Consider the following 17,573-nt stretch of genomic DNA (forward strand, 5'->3'; position numbering starts at 1 on the left):
GCATAGAAGCAAAGCAGGGCTGGCAGTCAGATGCTGAAACCATGACTTATTCACATGAGACACTGTCTTCACTCCACAGCTCAAGTCGTTCACTGGGTTTAACTGTGAATGTCACACCCTTAGCTGTCTGGACTACAGCAAAACAGTCGGGTTGGCTCTTTTGCTGTTCTAATACAATGTGGAGGTAAGAGAAATCAAGCCAAATAAATACTTGGCCATAAGAGTACAAAAGAAGAAATAAAATAAACTAGTTCTTCTCAAAAATCATGACTCATATTTTGTAAGTCGCCCTGGACAAAGGTGTCTGCTAAGAAATAAGTAATAATAATAATATTTACATTTTCCTGCAAAGGAAATATACATAATTTCTTAAAATCTGTTGTGACACCTAACCTGAGGAACCTCAAAGGAAACAAAATTGAGTCATGCTGCTACTATGATCCACCGAGCAACACAGATTCATCTTTAAGAACACTCAACATACATTTTTCATATCACAAAGTGCTATTTTGTATTACTGATTCAGTTTAAACATAACGGTTCCTTTTATGCTAAAATAAAGAGCATAAGAGGGGTTTGGGCTTAACCTCTGGCTGCTGAAAAATATGTTATTCAAGGATCACAAAGAAAATCTAGAAATAAATCACAGTAATTAATTTTTGACACAAAGCAATGCAAGTGAATCTCTTTTGTGTCCTGAAAGCCATGTGCATGTGGAACACAATCTCCCCAGCGTCCCACAGTGGAGGGAAGCAAAAGGATAGCCAAACCTACAAGTGTAACCAATCTAAATTGACAGTGAGTTAGAGATGCATGTCGATTATCCAACAGAAAAGCACAGAAAATATATATTCTCATCTACAAGTTTTATACACAAATAGATAATTATTTTATACATTATAAGCAAACAAGGGGTCGGGTTTCAGAAAGGGAAAACTATATATATAGAATATAGAGGTGGTTCCATTCTGTGCGTTTCCACTTTGACTTTTCCATTATATCTCAGCAGATTTCACCACATTTCACGTTGCTATTCAGTGTAAATATGAACAGCTTTCCTTTCAGTGCGGTCATGTCCTACTGCACAGCTCCATCAAGTGGTTATTACAAACTCATGGTTTTCGATGAGTTTTCCGGGAACAGTTTTATTTATTCATTCTGCAATTTCATTACTTTTCCAGACCTGGAAATGAAGTTTGTGATGCTCAGGATCTGTGGGAACTCAGCTTTCCTTGCTCAGTTTAATGCCCAAAAGACCCATTCATATTTCATGTTGCATTACTAGCGAGTTGCGAATTGGGGTTTCTTGACGGCTTTAATGTCAAGGCTCGGTATTCGTCGTTAACTTTGTGGTCTACTGACATTTCTAGTGAGAAGAAAGCCATTGTTTTTAATGGCCGCAGCGCTGGAGGATGAAGATTTATAGATCACACTTCTATACATGGTAAATGGAAAACTGTCCTTAATAATACATCGTAATAGCCAAGATACAGATCTAAGTAACAGTCTCTTTCATTGCCTGAGGGAACTGCTTTATATTATCATTAATCATCGCATCAACACCAGTACATCCATATTATATCTGTGCTGCCCTTTCGATTACTACAAACACTTTTCCTTGCAGCGGCACAAAGAGATAGGAACCAAACATCTTTCACAGTTAATGTAAAACTGCTTTTATTGTTTGCAGTTCATACAGTACAATGAATAAATATTGATCCCATTAAATGTGGAACAAAAAAGCTCATTATGACAAGGACAAATAAGCTCCCTGAAGATCAACATGGAATCTTTACATCTGGACCCGGTCTCTGTCTCCAGGTACGTGAGATGAACATCCAGGACGGGACATTCACTTCTTCTTGGGCAGGGCGGCGCTGAGCAGCTCATAGATCACATACCCGGTTCCTGCAGAGAGAAGCACACAATAGGGGAACGTCAAAATAAATATCCTAGAATGACCCTCTACAGCAAAGCACTGCGACACAGTAAACAGAAGCGATCGTGTTGTTATGATCTGCTTCTCAGGGTCCAGAAAATGGAGGGGTTTGCAAATGTCATATTAAGACGCATTGCCCTTTGCTTTTGAAGGCAAAGAACACATTCACACAGAGAAACTAGTCTGCTTTCATCCAAAGTGGTTCTTAATCCTACTAATTCAATTCAAGATAATCAATGAAAAATGTGGTGTTGAGCTGAAAAGTTGTGTTTTGTGTAGTATACATCTTCTACACTTGAGATGAACTGTGCCGTGCCTTACCACCCTCATCCATATTTACTTGGCATGTTTCCGCATGAACTGTTTCGCAAGATAATTCAGAGAAGGCATAAATGCTGGGTTTGTTATGAAACAATTTACATCACCAGCAGATCGCCAGCTCTGAGCTGTAAAAACTTGGCGTGAAGGGGCTTAAAAGTTTGACATGACACAAAGGAAAACACATTCAACAATAATAAGGGAAGCAGCTATTCTCTTAACTGGCGAGGCAACATTAATCATCACACATTTGTCAAGTGCTAACAAATCAAAGGCCTTCATGAATAACATATACAGGGACTTATGAAAAAAATGACCCCATAACCTATTAAAAAGATGTTTTTGAAAACATTGGACAAACAGCACATGGGGGCTGTTACATGCAATTAGGGCTGAGAGAGAAAGAACTCTGCAGCGTTTGGTTCTCATTTCCACAACATGCCAATTACACCCTCACAGACACTGAGACTTGCTCCAGACATCTCTGTTAAATCACATCCATAATCCCAGATGTTGCAAACTGTGTGTGTGTGACTGGTAACACTTCATCTTATACAGTACAGTGCCAAGACGGGTGACATAATTGCTGGTGTCATAACTCAAGAGTAGCATGATCTAGTCTTTACTTGTCAACATCTCCTAGCGATACAGTCATCTGCCACCCAGCTCCTCAGGCTTTACTCACAAGCTTTTCCAATGGATTTATTGGACTTACCCAGAACTGTCAGAGCCATCGTTAACCTGTAGAGGAGCGCGTCTCCGGCCCCTCCTTTCAGATGCACTGGAATGCCATTGTCCTCCTGTAACACAGACACCTGGGTTATTGACCAGCATCTCCTATAAAGCACACCCTTTATTGAACACTGTAATTGTATCCTTAAAATGACTGCCAGTGGCTCCTCTACCGTTTTTCCTGCAAGAGTTGTTGGCAGGTTAAAGCATACAGCACCATGTAAGTGTAATAAAGACTTCAATTTAACTTGAATACCAATTGCCCTATAATACAAAGCTCTGATTACATTCAGCTTTCAGTCTACAGCACAGTAGAATACAGAACACAAAATATAATGCTCCTTTCAAAATGCATTATGATAAATTCACAAATGTAAGAGTTAAAATATATACATGCAGTGCCTTTTTGCCACAGAGCAGGTGTTTGCAACAAAGCTATTAGCACTAAGTAAATGAGAAAAAAAGCATTTTCTTTAAACAAGTCTTAAAATATCACAGAACAAGCTAAAATATGTTCATTTTACATTTTAATATGTAAAAAAGTCTTTATCTTCTCCTCCCTGGAGGATTTGTAGAGCGGACACTGAGAAAGAATTCCTACTAAATAGAGTTATTTTGCCATCTGCATCTTAACACAATAGATTACAATAAAAGCCTTTTGAAAGAAGACTTTATTGACGTTGCTTCGACATCTTTCAAGCAGCATAAGCACAGTGCTTTGGCGTAAGGGATCTTTGAAATAATTCTGTGTGGGGTGGGAGCAGTTGAATTTATTTTGAAGCAATATGAATGGCTTCCAAAACCTCTCCAATTGGGCAAAGTGCTCCAAAAGCACTAAAAGAACCTTTTAAAAATTACAAGTATCAATAATTGAGTGTTCTGTAATGCTTTAAGGCTGCAGAACTGAAGAAGAATTAGCAAAGCATTTAATCCAAAGACACCGCTTCAGATTTAGCCATGTGTGTTTTGGACACCACATGCATAACTGTCACTCCAGCCTGCAGTGAACACCAGCAACATTTAGTAACTTCAAAACTATAAAAACACACAGACATTGATATAAAATCAGAAACAAGTGTAATCCATCTGCACAAATTATCAAAGCATCACTGGTGAAATGCACTACGATATACATTTATTGAGGGAAGACAGGATTTAGAAATCCCTTGTATGTTTCTAAAGCTAAGAATGTGCATTTCAATCTAGAAATCACACTTTGCCAAGTGTGGGCCTCTCATTCAAGGTGTACTTTTTGTTGCACAATATGATATACTGTCAATCCATTGCCAAACATTTCAATAACCGTATATCAATTACTTAGTTACAAATTAACTCAGTAACAAAATAATTAACAGAACAGATCAGGTCCAGATGCCAAGAAACTGTTTTGCACAAAGACAGATTAAAAAGTAATAACCAAAGCCTTCGAGTCATATTGTGGAGAATGTCTTGCTTTTTTGGTGGTGGTTTAACTTAATTACACCATTGTGTCTCCATTCCACCCTTAAATGTAATAGTCTGTTTTCTATACCACACCACCACTATAGTCCTGCTTTGTCTGTTTCCTCTTCTGCACACCAGGCTCTGACAGGTGGTTGATTTGTGTGTTTACAGGTTTTAAGGCATGAATCACTTGTCAAATGATTTAAAGAATTCAAGGAATACAAGCACAACTCGTTAAGAAACATGTGTTACACGGCCCCATCTATCATTAAAGTTTATGACTAAATGTAAACAAGGCAATACATGCACTATTTTTCAAGAATCCAATATGATGGGCCAACTAAATTAAGCAGAGGATCACTGACTATCACACATGGGGAAAGACTACGAAACTCCCAAAGGGGACAAGAAACACTGCATTGAAACCACTGACTCAGCAAGAGAAGCCATACATGCTTTTATGGAAGAAATTGTGAAAACAGGGAGACAAATGGTATTTAATGAGCAGAATCAAATCAGGAAAACATCTGACCTTGTCTGTGAAAGTCACGGTCAATGGTATCATCTATTTTATTTTATGTTTAAATGTCCTCTGCTGCCCCAAAGATCACAGATAGCTGGTCTGTCTAGAGGCATGTCTCATGTTCTAAACCACTGACTGTACAAAAGAAGCATTCTGGGATTTGCAGGGAACTGGATCCTGTGAAGACATTTTGGCCCCAAACTACCTGTCAAAACTCAATGCCTGTTATCTGTAATTAACCCCGGCAAGAAACAGGATATATATATTTTTGTATTTCTCTCCTGAAAGAGATACTGACACCTTTCAGCAGGACAATGACAGCAGTGTGGTTCTCTAGATGGCAAACCATTAGGGGAAACCTTCTTCAGTCTGCAAAAGACTGGTACGGATACAAACCTGGTAGAGACTTTAACTCAAAAGACTTACCACTGTAACTGCTACCAAAGGTGGTGCTACCAAGGACTGACTCAGAGGAGAGAGCACCTCTAACCGACACATTACAGTTTTTATTTTTCCTTAACTGTTGCTTCACACAAAATGATGTCTTGCCTCTTCCAGTTGATGAGAAGTTTGTGTATTAAATGCATCAACACTTTAGTTTGTAAAACAACTAGATGTGAAAGGGGTGAATATATATAAGTGACTTGTTCATGGCTGTATTTTTCCCTATTTAAAATTGCTTGACATTGTTGAAACGTTGTGCACATTTAATTTTAGATGGATCCCACTGTGTTTCAGCACATGAAAGCCCACTGTAGACGGCCTCACCTGGAAGATCTTCTGCTTCTCAGGGACCTTGTTCTGGACCTGCCTGCGGGCCGCAGTGCTGAGCGTTCGCTGGGACAGTTGACGGAGGGCCTAGGGCATGAAAACAGACGATTATTACAGTTCTGTACAAAGCTGGAATGAGAAAATGTAATCTGTGTATGAAAACAAATACATAATAAGATATACATTTCAAAAGTGTATACTTGTACACCTGCAATTGCTTGATTTTCACGTTTTGACCTTTAACTGAACACACACACATATATATATATATATCATACATACACACAAACACACATAGGTACTCATAAAAATGTACAAAAATAAAATAATGCACGACTTATTTTATGTATTGTGGTTTATAAAATGAAACTAAGGCAATACAATTAGTGGCGGAAATAAAAATATAGTGAAGATAGATTTCAATGGTTTCACTTTCTCTTTTTAGAATAATACGAGGTCATAATTAATCTTATTTTATAGTTGATCTGATAATAAACAGTATAGTGGCAAAGTCATAAAACGCTCTGTATAAAACGTAGTGTGCAGTGGAATTGTATACTCTATGCAACTGTCCCTGAAAATAATTTAAATTAAAATCAGGAATAGTGGTAGAGAAAAACACTTATTTCACTATTTTATTTTAGCACCACAATGACGTTAATTGAGTTACCACAGTCTATTAAATAAGGCCACCACTTTTTCTTGTGCGTTTCATTTATTTTAAAAACGTATTTCCAGCCTGCAGGCCCTGTGCCAGAGCCTGTGACCGCTGTCTGCAGATGCCGATGTTACTAACCAGTGCAGCATTATACAGAGAGAGAGAAGGGTCAAAACAGCTCAAATAAGCCACACGACGCTAACACACAACTCTGTTTGTTGCGCTAAATAATATAATGCTATGTTACAGAAAAATAAAGAATAAAATAAGACTTACCAGCAAGTTTCTGAACATCTTGGCTGAGTATTGGTCTTCCTCCTTGCAGTAAAGCTGTACAAGGACACCAAGGCACGACTTACTTCCTTCACTATCCCATAAACCACCGCGGCGTTGTTCTTTTCCGGGTCACAGTGACGTCAGCGCTAAATCAGAAATTGGGAAATAAAGACAGCATTTTTTTATTTTTTTTATCGTTAAATAATAACTAGAATTTAAAGTATTTTTTCATCTGTACAATATAGTATTGAATATCTATTATTTTGCATGTTACTATTAGTGGTAGTTTGTACAGAAGTGTGTAAATAGACTTGGTAGTGGCATTATCAATAGTATGCGCAAGTGATAGTATCAAAGTAGGTCAATAGCATAAGTATGATAATAGGTATTGTCCATGATAGTATTTAATAGAAGTATACTTGACAGAAGCAGTGACACCACAGCAGTATGCATGTGACACTAGTTCACTACTACTATATATAACACTACACTGCATTATAAAACACTAGTACACTACTGAGCTGAGGCTCAAAACTGAGTCCTTTTGTATCATTACATCTGTATATTGACATACAGCCAAATAGTGTTATACACGACAAAGACATGTCATGTGTTCAAAGAGTAGGTTATCAAATGTAGAGGACACAAGCTTGTTGTACAAGACAGCCATGTGTGTGTAACTCTACTATTGCCTGCAATTAAAAGTGTGGTGCTCTCCAGGATCAGACCCTGCTGTACTGCACTTTATTGAGATACAGTAATAGTTTCAATTTGGCAATGTAAACAGTAGTTACAGTGCAGTAGAATATTGTGGTTACGATACAAGGCTGTAGTTACAGTGTAGTAGAATAGTTGTTACACAATGGCTGTTGTATATGCAAGTACAATATAGTAATGCAGCTTCAAAATAGGTTAAAGTGTTACATAAAACCCTATACATATGTTCTAAATGAAATCGCAGATACTTGCATTAAGCTTTTATTAACGCTTTCAATTATTTTAATTTATACTGGAATATAATTTTTTTTAGTTTTTAACAAAATGTTACATTCATTAAATGTTATAATTACATAATGAAATTTAAAGTATCTGAAGATAAGTAGTTTACATTTCACAGTACTTCTATTTCTTAAATTGCAAAATATATTATTAACGGATTCTCCCAAAAAGACAAAGAAATAACAGTGGCTTTCAACCTTTTTAATATAATTTATTTATCTGGCAACAATTTAAACACTCCAGGATAAAATGTTTAGTGATAAACTTCTTTTGGAAAATATGAAACCAAAATGTACACAGCAAGGGAACAGTTGCATCTTTAAAAGGATTTACATGTATAAATAAATAAAACATCCATTGCAGACATAAAGTGCAAATTATTGACTCGATCATGTGAATGCGTTTGGTATTTCAATTTTGGAGAAGAAAACAAAAAGTGACTTGTCTGATTACAAATAAAAATCTTAAACTAAATGTTATTCCATAGTATTTGGTCCCTAAAACATTAGCATTCCCATCATGGAACACAAGACAATCGTTTTCCTATACATCTTCATTCAAGTATAACATATAATGTTATATAAAATGAAAACTAAATTATGATTAAAAAAAGATGCATTTTCCAAGGCCTTATACAATCTACAGCATTACCGCAATAGAAAGTATTTTAAAACTGAAAATAAAAAGACAATTCCTAAAAGGTATTTCTTATGATTGCCTTAATTTTGAACCTTTAACACACAGATACATTTCACAGCAAAGCCTGTTAGAATTGACCTTTAATAAACAATTTAGGGGGGGGGAGAGAAAAAAACAAAAAAAATATGACAATTCTACATTCACACAGCAGGAAACATGCCAAATCAGCTGCAATACTTTGTAATATTGTTTACTAGAAATTAAATATAAACATCCATATTCACATACACATTCCTTTCTTTTTTTATATTTCAGCATCAACTTGATTAAATGTCAGCACCTTCCACCAAGATAGAGTTTCTGCCTTTCTTAGATTTTCAAGTTACGGATAGAGATGGACCATGCTTTCAGGAGACTTGCAAAACTGTTTAACGTGCCGATTTCCAAATCCAGCAACAGTTAAACGCACAAAGAAACTCAGCCTATTAAAGCCCAGTTTTCGTTCTATTCTTTGAGGAAAGTTTCTCACCTAGTATAAGTTTATCCAGTTGTCCAAGCATTTAGCTGAGGTCCACCTCTAGACATAAAATATGCAAAGATATAAAATAAAACACAGAAGACAGACAACATGAACAATAACCAGTGCTTCTACACTTCATTAGCTGGCGGTCCGGTCTGGGCCTCTGGTAACGCGCATGCACAGCAGGGTTTCCGGGCTGGTTAGTTAGGGATGTCTGCACTGGTGTTGCGGTTCCCGTATTTGTGGTGGATAATCAGCAGGACCACGCCCAGGAAGAAGCACACCGAGCCCACAGTGATATAAGCGATGCCCAGGAATGGGTTCTTCCCTCCCATCCAGGAGATGGTGCTGAGGATCATTCTCTTGCGGCCTTCAAAACTGCGCACGGGGTATTCTGAGGGAATTGTATAGGAAAAGGGGCGACTACACCATTCAATATACTCAACAATAGACTGAAAGATGATAACTTTTTTCGGTTTGTTTTTTACTGTAAAACACTACGTTAGTTCTCTATATTTATTCTAAAAACTAGGGAACTACTATATGCAGTTAAATACTAAGTACCTGATGTGACAGTTTACTTATGCTTAATATAATAAAGAGGGTTTCTGACATTTGGTTTGAAACAAAGTATAACCATAAGTGCTGGTCTTATTTTATGACGAGAAGTGATGGCAACACACCAAAAACAGAATTCAAAGGTGTAGAAACGCCTTTCAGTCCATCTAAATCAGTGGTAGTCAAACACGGTCCTGGAGCCCCTATCCAGTAAGTTTTGTCAGTCACCCTAAATCGCTAATTGACAGATTGGGAACACCTGGAAGTGATTGATCAATTAAGCAATTAACTTGTTCAATTAAGGGAATTCTGGTCATTGAGGGCTGAAAGGGGTAGTTTGTTCTCTTTTTACCAAATCTCTACATAACTTCATTTCACAAATCACCTGCTTAATTGATCACATTGAAATGGTTCCAGGTGTTAAGAAACTGATAATTAAAGGTTACCTATAAAACCTGTTGGATAGGAGGCCTGGAGGATTGGGTTTGGCCAGCACTGACCTAAGTCCTATTTTAATGCTTAAATGTCAGTTTTCAATTGAAGGCAAACTCTATACCACCCCTCATCTTCTCCTAGACCTCTGATACATCAAACCAGACCTTACTTCTCCCTCTAAATAAGTCTGCCTTGCAGGGGTGGTTCCTGGGCCCAATCAATGCACTAACTCACAAACCCCATTACACAGCTCATCACATGCATGGTAAGCAATGTCCCCAAAGAAGGCTGAGAAATCGGCCTATCGGAAAGCATATTAAACATTAGCCAGCTCCATAACACAGTTGGAAATGATTAACTGCATACCGTTTCAGTTTATAGCTTTTCATTATTACCCCCAAGTTGGTTCTTTTTTTTTTTTTTTTTAACGGTCTGAGGAAAGATATTGCAAAAAAAAAAAGAAGTGAAGCACGCTGCAAATATTCTGGTTGCTTATTCTGAAAAGGATACTGTAGGTGACCACCAGCGTGTAGTTGCCCCTCGGCAGGGTGGGGTTCATGTTGCTCTTCTTCTCAATGATGCGGTACAGTTTACGGAAGGTGGGCAGCGCTGCAGTGCGCATCCACACGATGAAGTCTTCATTTATGAAGCCATTGTTGTCTGGGTCCAAATCCAGTTCAAACACCGGCTTCTGCCAGTTCACGGGCTTGGTAGTACCTCAACACAAAGAACTAATTGTTCAGTCACGGTCCCAAGAAAAAGCGTACATTTCAGAAGTCAATTCGAGATGCAGACTGGAATTTACCTTGGAAAATGGAGGTGAGGTTGGAGTTATTTCCGCCCGGGTTTCTAAATTTCACATTCTTGTCAGTCCACCAAGCAATGCCCTTCTTCACGAGAGGGATAGGGGTGAAATTGCCATTGGGGTCGTTGTAAATTAATTCCAAAGTGTCTTTCAGGAGGAGAGTTCAACCGAGAATGAAAAAAGCAACAAAATTAAAAAGAAAACATTTTTTTTTTTTTTAAAAGGGGTAAAACTGCAACAAAATAAAAATAACTGGAAATACACACTACTAGTCACAAAACTGGTTTGTTTTCCCTAAGCTCTATACAAAAAATAATTACCATTAAACAGGCTGTTGGCAATAGCACCACAGGGCGCTATTGGTTTGTTATCATTCGTGCGGTATGGCTCGCATTCCTTGCTAGGGTCCTGTAGATGGGGAGAGAAGCACAGGTAAAAATGGAATTAATCTATTTCAAAGAATTCAAATATTTTTTTTATTTTTTTTGCACTTGAATAATCTGTAGGACGTTTTTTCCACAGAATACAAGCAATATTAATATAGCTTGCCAGACACAGGTGTTATAATTCATGGTGGGTACTTGAAATTAATAATTAAAATGCCCGTACAATACATTTCAGCTTTGCAGTCTCTAACCAGTTTAGACAGGAATTACACACAGCTCAAACTCCACAGTGTCAACAGCCAACATGAAAATCTAGATGCAAAATTGTTTTTATTTTGCAGTCTTTTGCATCATGCTTAGCACATATGCTCACACCTTAAATATGCAAACCTCCATTTGCCAATGATTAGCTCTTAAAACAATATGTATTGAATCAAAATCTATTAATACATTGTTTATGTGCAATTATTTCACTGGAAAGATAAAATAACACCTACACAGTAAACTATGTGCATAATATGTGTTAGTCAAATCATTTTGCAGCCAAAAATGAGTTGCCTTAAAATGTTTATTTTTGTGCTTCATTTTCCCAAGGATTAGTGCATTATTGTTCTACCAAGACCCCCCAACACAAGCTGCCGTAACTGTCAGAACAAAAAATTGAAGTTATGCTAATATTTGACAGTTTCACTTTAAAAGATGTCTCAATAAACGATCTCAAGTTAACTAAAGCTTACTTGAACTTTCCCAGAAGTATTTATACCTCAAATGCTAACTTATCATGTATATATTAATTTCTATGTTTTTCTAAGGAATCCATAGACTGTGAACTTGATATTAACTTATTATCATGGTCTAACAAACCTTTAATGAAGTTTTATCCCCATTGAGTTGGCTGTCATCCCTAGATTTCACATATCGTCTGTGATTCTGGTAGAAGTTGGAAAGCCCATAGTACATGAAAACATTGCTCTGGAAGAAAAAGGCATTCAATTTTACACAATGTGACCATAATATTGCACCATTCATTTATACCCAAGACCACCGTCTCACTCCAGAAGATGAAATTAATGTAAAAAGTCATGATCTGATCAAACAAGTCACTCAGAAAATCACTAGCTGACCTATAAACATGACCTGTGGAATTCAATTACAGTAGTATTTAATAAACCAGGAAGGATAATTGTGAGATCAAAACATGCTCATATTAGAATTTTTTTATATTCAAAATGACACATGGTTGACAGCTCAAAACCTGCAAAATACACACAATCAATACTTTTACCACGCTGATTTCTGTCCAATGAAGAGTATTTCTACACACAAGGTCAAGCATAAGAGTAGCAACAATCAATGCTGAGAACAAGGTTAAAAGGATGCATTTGCACACATATTCAGTAGAGTATTTTTAGTGTAAGAAAACAGAACACTATGTATGCACTAAACCACAGTTTGCATAATCATGATTCTTTATATTTGTTTAGATTTACTGGCTTATACAATATAAAACGTCCACCAACAGGCGATTTTGCATATAATCAAGTTTTGGTTTGTAAAAGGATACTTTGACTAGAATGGAAATACCTTGTGACACAAACTGCCCCCCGATTCCCCTCGATTTCTCTGTCCTGACTATCTTGAGCTCCACAGAGAGGTGAGGACTTGTTTAAAGCGGTTTAGTGGAGCCACTCTTACCTCAAAGGGCTGGTCCAGAGTGAAATGGATGCGGCACTGGCAGGGGCTGGTGCTGTTCCAGCTGTAGTTGGAGGAGCAGTTGTAGCAGGGGCTGTCCATGTCGCTGCCGGTGTAATCGACCTGCAACCACAACAGGGCGGCTATTCACACAGGACACCGTGCACACACTTCAATAAACTACTGCACTTCCTTATTTAGACAGCACCCACAACACAACCTGCATGGCGAGATTTTAAGCCCGATTAAAGCCATGGCGACTCTCTCTCTCTCTCTCTCTCTCTCTCTCTCTCTCTCTCTCTTATATATATATATATATATATATATATATACACATAGGTATCGTATTGTCATTCCAGACTGCTCGGTTAAAAGCTGCAATCGCCCCCCAACGAGGCAGTACCTCGAACTCCTTGATGTTGTTGGAAGTGACGAAGAGGCCGATGCCGATGGGGATGAAGATGAGCCCGATGACGAAGAAGGCCGGCAGCACGGTCCCGGCGGTGAGGATGGGCTGCCAGGCGGGCAGTCGCTGCTGTTTGAAGGCGGTGTTGTCCGGTTTCTTGCTCTTCACGGCCGCGGCGCCCGGTCCCGAGGCCCCGGAGTGGTGCCCGTCTTCCTCTTTGGCGTTATAGCTGGACGCCATCATGTCTGCAGTGCAATTACTGAGCAAAACAAACCAAAAACGGCTGATTTAAAGCAGTCCGCCGCTCGGTGGTTTACCCGCCTCGGCACACGGTGTGCCACGAATGTCTCGATGTTTTAAAAAAAACCGTGTTCAGATGTTTTCGTTTTACGGGGGACCTAAAATAAACCGTAGTCACCCATTGCAGGCAGACTGAACACTACATCAATCCAGGAAGCGACCAGGCTCGCAAGACGTACCGTGCGTGATGACGTGTACCGACTGCATCCGGGTTCTCGTATGCAATCCTACCACACCTCCTGCGCCGGCGGTGCGCGCTGTGACGTGTTGTAGTCCTGTTACAGTAGAGGGGTTGTGCTAACACAATTAAGACAGTTTAACATTAAGAGAAATCTGCAAATGCTTTTAACATATCTGAATTCGAGATATCTCTAAATGTTTTCGGGATATATCTTCAAATGTATTTTAAAATAAGATATGTAACTATCGATTTCAATATATCTGAAACTGATTTTAAGATATCAGAAATACATGATGAATTTGAGATATCTGTACACAGAGTTAAATGAGCTATCTCAAATTCATCTTGAGATATCTTTAAATTGTTTAAATCTATAGTATAGTACTGAATATGAATTGCATGTGTCTATAGATAACATGTGAGAAAGAGAGTGAGAGACCCATATGGTTGCCACCTCCCATATTGAAAAATAAAATTCACTGTCCCTCACTGAATCAATACAGGAGCAACAAAAAGTACACGTGGAAGAAAAAGTACAGAGGGTGGGGGTGGGTTGGGTAGAGAGAGAATTCACATTAACAAAATTCACATAACCTAGATAATTTAGTAATTATTTTGTTCCTCCCATTTCACTGGTTGGAATAGGTTGATCTTTATTTCAGTGCATACATCCAGGAGAGTTGTTCTGATCAGTTTGACAGTAAAAAAAAAGGAATTTCACAAAAGGAATTTATTTTCAGAAATAAATGTATTATTCAGTCATCCACCATAGTGGTCTCTGTGGTCTACCAGGTCATTTGCTATTTCTGAGTTTATCAATGGGTTCTTGCTTCTTCCAGATATACCAAATAGTTTATTTTGACAGACCAAACATTTTGCCCATGTCTATGATCTGATGTTTTAATCCTTAATATAATTGATGCAACTGTGCTTTACTCTTATTGACTCTTTATTTCCTTTACATGCATGTTGAGCATAACAGAGGACTTTGAAATTGATGCATAAAAAGCACAAATTGGGGCATAAAAATTCACCAGAATGCAGGAAATGAGTGTCTGACACTCAAAATCTCATGGGGGAGGACCCCCGGACCCCCACTTGATTCTTGTCCCCCAGGCATGGGGCCGCTGCACCAAAGTCCGGGACACTGAAGCGACGCCAAATGAAGAGTCATAGAAATCCAGAGAGAGATGCACCTCCAATCAAAAGGTTTTTATTACAAGCAGCTGCAAGGAAGAGGTTCAAGAGGCGATCTCAAGAAGTCTTAGAGAAGTTACAAATGACAGGCACTTTTATTCAGACCAGACAGGAGAGAGAGATAACAGGCCCACATGTCTGTCCTGTGATCAGTGCAAGTTTGGTTTCTCACTGACAACTGTTCAGGTAGACCTATATATAATCAAACCGTGGAGAATTAAGGCATACATAATGTTTAATATAAGGGGGGTTTGTACGATATATCAAGCCCAAATTGCTGGTGAAAACTGGTTCTTATCAGACTCTTATCAGGGTTGAACTATAGCACAGTACCGTAGCACAGTGAGACAGTGACCTTGTTCACACAGACACAGAAATGAAATGCAGTTCTTCAAGACGATACAGTATCGTATTTAATTAAACATATAAGTGGTGTATTTTTTTGTATGAACTCCAATACAAGACAGTACACTAAAACATGATTTGCGTTCGTACAAATCACCCATGAGTCACCCAGCATGGGATGTTCGTAAACTGCAAACATGATCTGACTGCTGAGAGCCATGGTGAGATCACTGGAGTCATTGCTGTGAAGAAGAAGCGCCACCTTGTGTATAATTGTAAGGATGTTTTTTTTATATACATCCATTAGCACCTGTTTGCTTGCGGAAAAGCGGATTGCGTGCAACATCTAACATTATGGGCTTGATTGGAAATGCAGCACATGGGTGTAAATCAATACAAAATCAATGTAAGAAGACAACAAAACAAAACTCAAAATCGGTATAAAGTTCCCGTACCTCCATAAAACCTATTCCAGGCATGCGTTGTTGTATTATAGCTTATATGCATGAGCTTTATTCGTGTGCACCTTATTGCAGTTTCACAGCCCTGAAATTGTAAGGCAATATATCCCACTTATATGTATTTTAATGAAAACGTACAAAAGCTTGAATTATATGGCACTTTATAATAATAATTTTAACATGTATTGCTTCTGCTACAAAAATGTGCCTATTGGCCAAAATGACATTATTGTCACTTAATTTAGCTAAAGGGTGGGTTATTTCCTATCTGTTGAGGGAGTTGTCTTTGAAATAGCAAGTGTCAATGTTACCTTTTAGTGAATAGCATAATCGCAATCATTAAACTAAGCACCTTTCAATAATAAAACAAATCAAAAGTGATACTCTGGTTTTCTTTCTTCACCTAGAACAAACATGCATGTCAAATAAATCAATTAACAGAACAACCAAATAGGAGAATGCTATTGCGAGTATTTAATCATGTATTTGGACAATTTCTGTAACAGACCTTAAATCGGGCACTTTTTGGACAGCATGCAACTGTGCACAGTTGGGGGGCTGGGGCAATTGGTAAGTAGCCAGTATTAGCCGGTTAGGACTTTGTCAACATACATGACACAATGTCCTGTATACTTTAATGCTGGCCATGACGTCAGTAGCGGCTATGATGTCACATGAACAAGTTGTTAGTTTAAGTATCGAAGACAGAAGTCAGACATTCGGACTGGTATAACGAGAAAGCAATATCACATCTGTGAAGCTTGGAGATATACCATATCTATTCGCTATACCGTATCTATTCGAGATACCAACGTATTCGAGTTTCAAGAGGAAATTGCAGCTGAGATCAGGAGAATAATTACTGGTGGAATAATCACAGCACAGTTTCAAGGTAAGACAGTGTTTCCTCCAGAAAGCTGTAGCGTAGGAGAGCAGGGGAGGAGCAAAGGCTTGTTTATTTCAATTTATTCCACGTTCACACAAAGTTTTGGGCCAAGGCCAGTCATCTAGCCCGAGTATAGCTGCGGGAAACCCGGTGGTAAAGTAATGTTGACACTGATAGCTATATTACTAATTGTTACACGTATGCCAAGTTTCCACTGGCGGCCCCGGACGCTTAAACGGGTGTTTCCACTGGCTTAAGCGTCTGAACGCGTTTTGTGGAGGTTAACTATCTGCTGCCAGACGAGTCCGTAAGCGTCCATCACCCAGTGAGGAAATACCTCACTTTCAGAAGAGAGATGTGAGTTGGACTACAGACAGACAGGGAAAAGATCAGATACATTGTGTCGGGAGATATAATCTCAAGTGCCGAGTGCGATCACGAAGAAATTGCAGTTTTATTAGCAGCATGGAGTGAAATTCACATACAGAAACAATGACTGATACAGTTAATATCCGAGTGCATTAAACACTTGGATTTCACAGGACCGGTGCAGCGCCTGACTAGTTAAAATAAACTGAAGGATAATAATCGGATCAGCAGCCGATGTTATTAATATTGTATGAACAGCTGGACGTGTTTCAGGCTGTGTTGTGTGAATGGTGTGCAGGACAATCAGTACACCATTCAGTTAACGTGTCCATTTACAAGATAAATTAATGAATAAATAAATACAGCAGATCTGGGTTTCCCTCTAAAACATTAAGGACTGGTTTAATAAATGCGTCCATAAATGCCATGACTGAGACGCGCACTTTAGTTCAAATATAAGCTGCTATATTGCAGCTGCTGTTACTGTATGATTCATCGTGAAATGTGTGTATTTTACGGCATAAAAGTGTAGTTTGCAGTTACAAATCTGTAGAAAAAGTCAAGTTGTGCCGTGTAAAAGACATATCTACTAGCACATATCTTGATGATGATTACAATTATAACAATAACCATAATACGAAATAACAATTTATTTTATTGTTGCACATGGAAACGTTTTCTTACGGTAACGTAATGCTTGTCTGAATATAATGTTGTGGTTAGTTCTTCCTCAT

General features: G+C 38.3%; 2 protein-coding genes across 2 annotated transcripts; both read right to left on the reverse strand.

Annotated features, from left to right (window-relative positions):
* Positions 1-1,652: 1,652 nt before the first annotated feature.
* Positions 1,653-6,789, reverse strand: cox7a2b (cytochrome c oxidase subunit 7A2b). The gene is made up of 4 exons (XM_066723271.1): positions 6,661-6,789; positions 5,724-5,813; positions 2,973-3,057; positions 1,653-1,908 (listed from the first exon to the last, which is right to left on the reverse strand). Exons 1-4 carry the CDS (start codon positions 6,676-6,678, stop codon positions 1,853-1,855), a joined length of 249 nt encoding a protein of 82 aa, XP_066579368.1. The 5' UTR covers positions 6,679-6,789; the 3' UTR covers positions 1,653-1,852.
* Positions 6,790-7,845: 1,056 nt separating this feature from the next.
* LOC136768811 (cell cycle control protein 50A) lies at positions 7,846-13,576 on the reverse strand. Its single transcript, XM_066723225.1, has 7 exons — positions 13,098-13,576; positions 12,698-12,817; positions 11,867-11,974; positions 10,937-11,024; positions 10,617-10,763; positions 10,322-10,528; positions 7,846-9,212 (listed from the first exon to the last, which is right to left on the reverse strand). The coding sequence occupies exons 1-7, from the start codon at positions 13,341-13,343 to the stop codon at positions 9,019-9,021; spliced, it is 1,110 nt and encodes a 369-aa protein (XP_066579322.1). The 5' UTR covers positions 13,344-13,576; the 3' UTR covers positions 7,846-9,018.
* Between the last annotated feature and the right edge of the window lie 3,997 nt (positions 13,577-17,573).

This window comes from Amia ocellicauda, chromosome 1, assembly GCF_036373705.1.
Source record: "Amia ocellicauda isolate fAmiCal2 chromosome 1, fAmiCal2.hap1, whole genome shotgun sequence".
Taxonomy (NCBI): domain Eukaryota; kingdom Metazoa; phylum Chordata; class Actinopteri; order Amiiformes; family Amiidae; genus Amia; species Amia ocellicauda.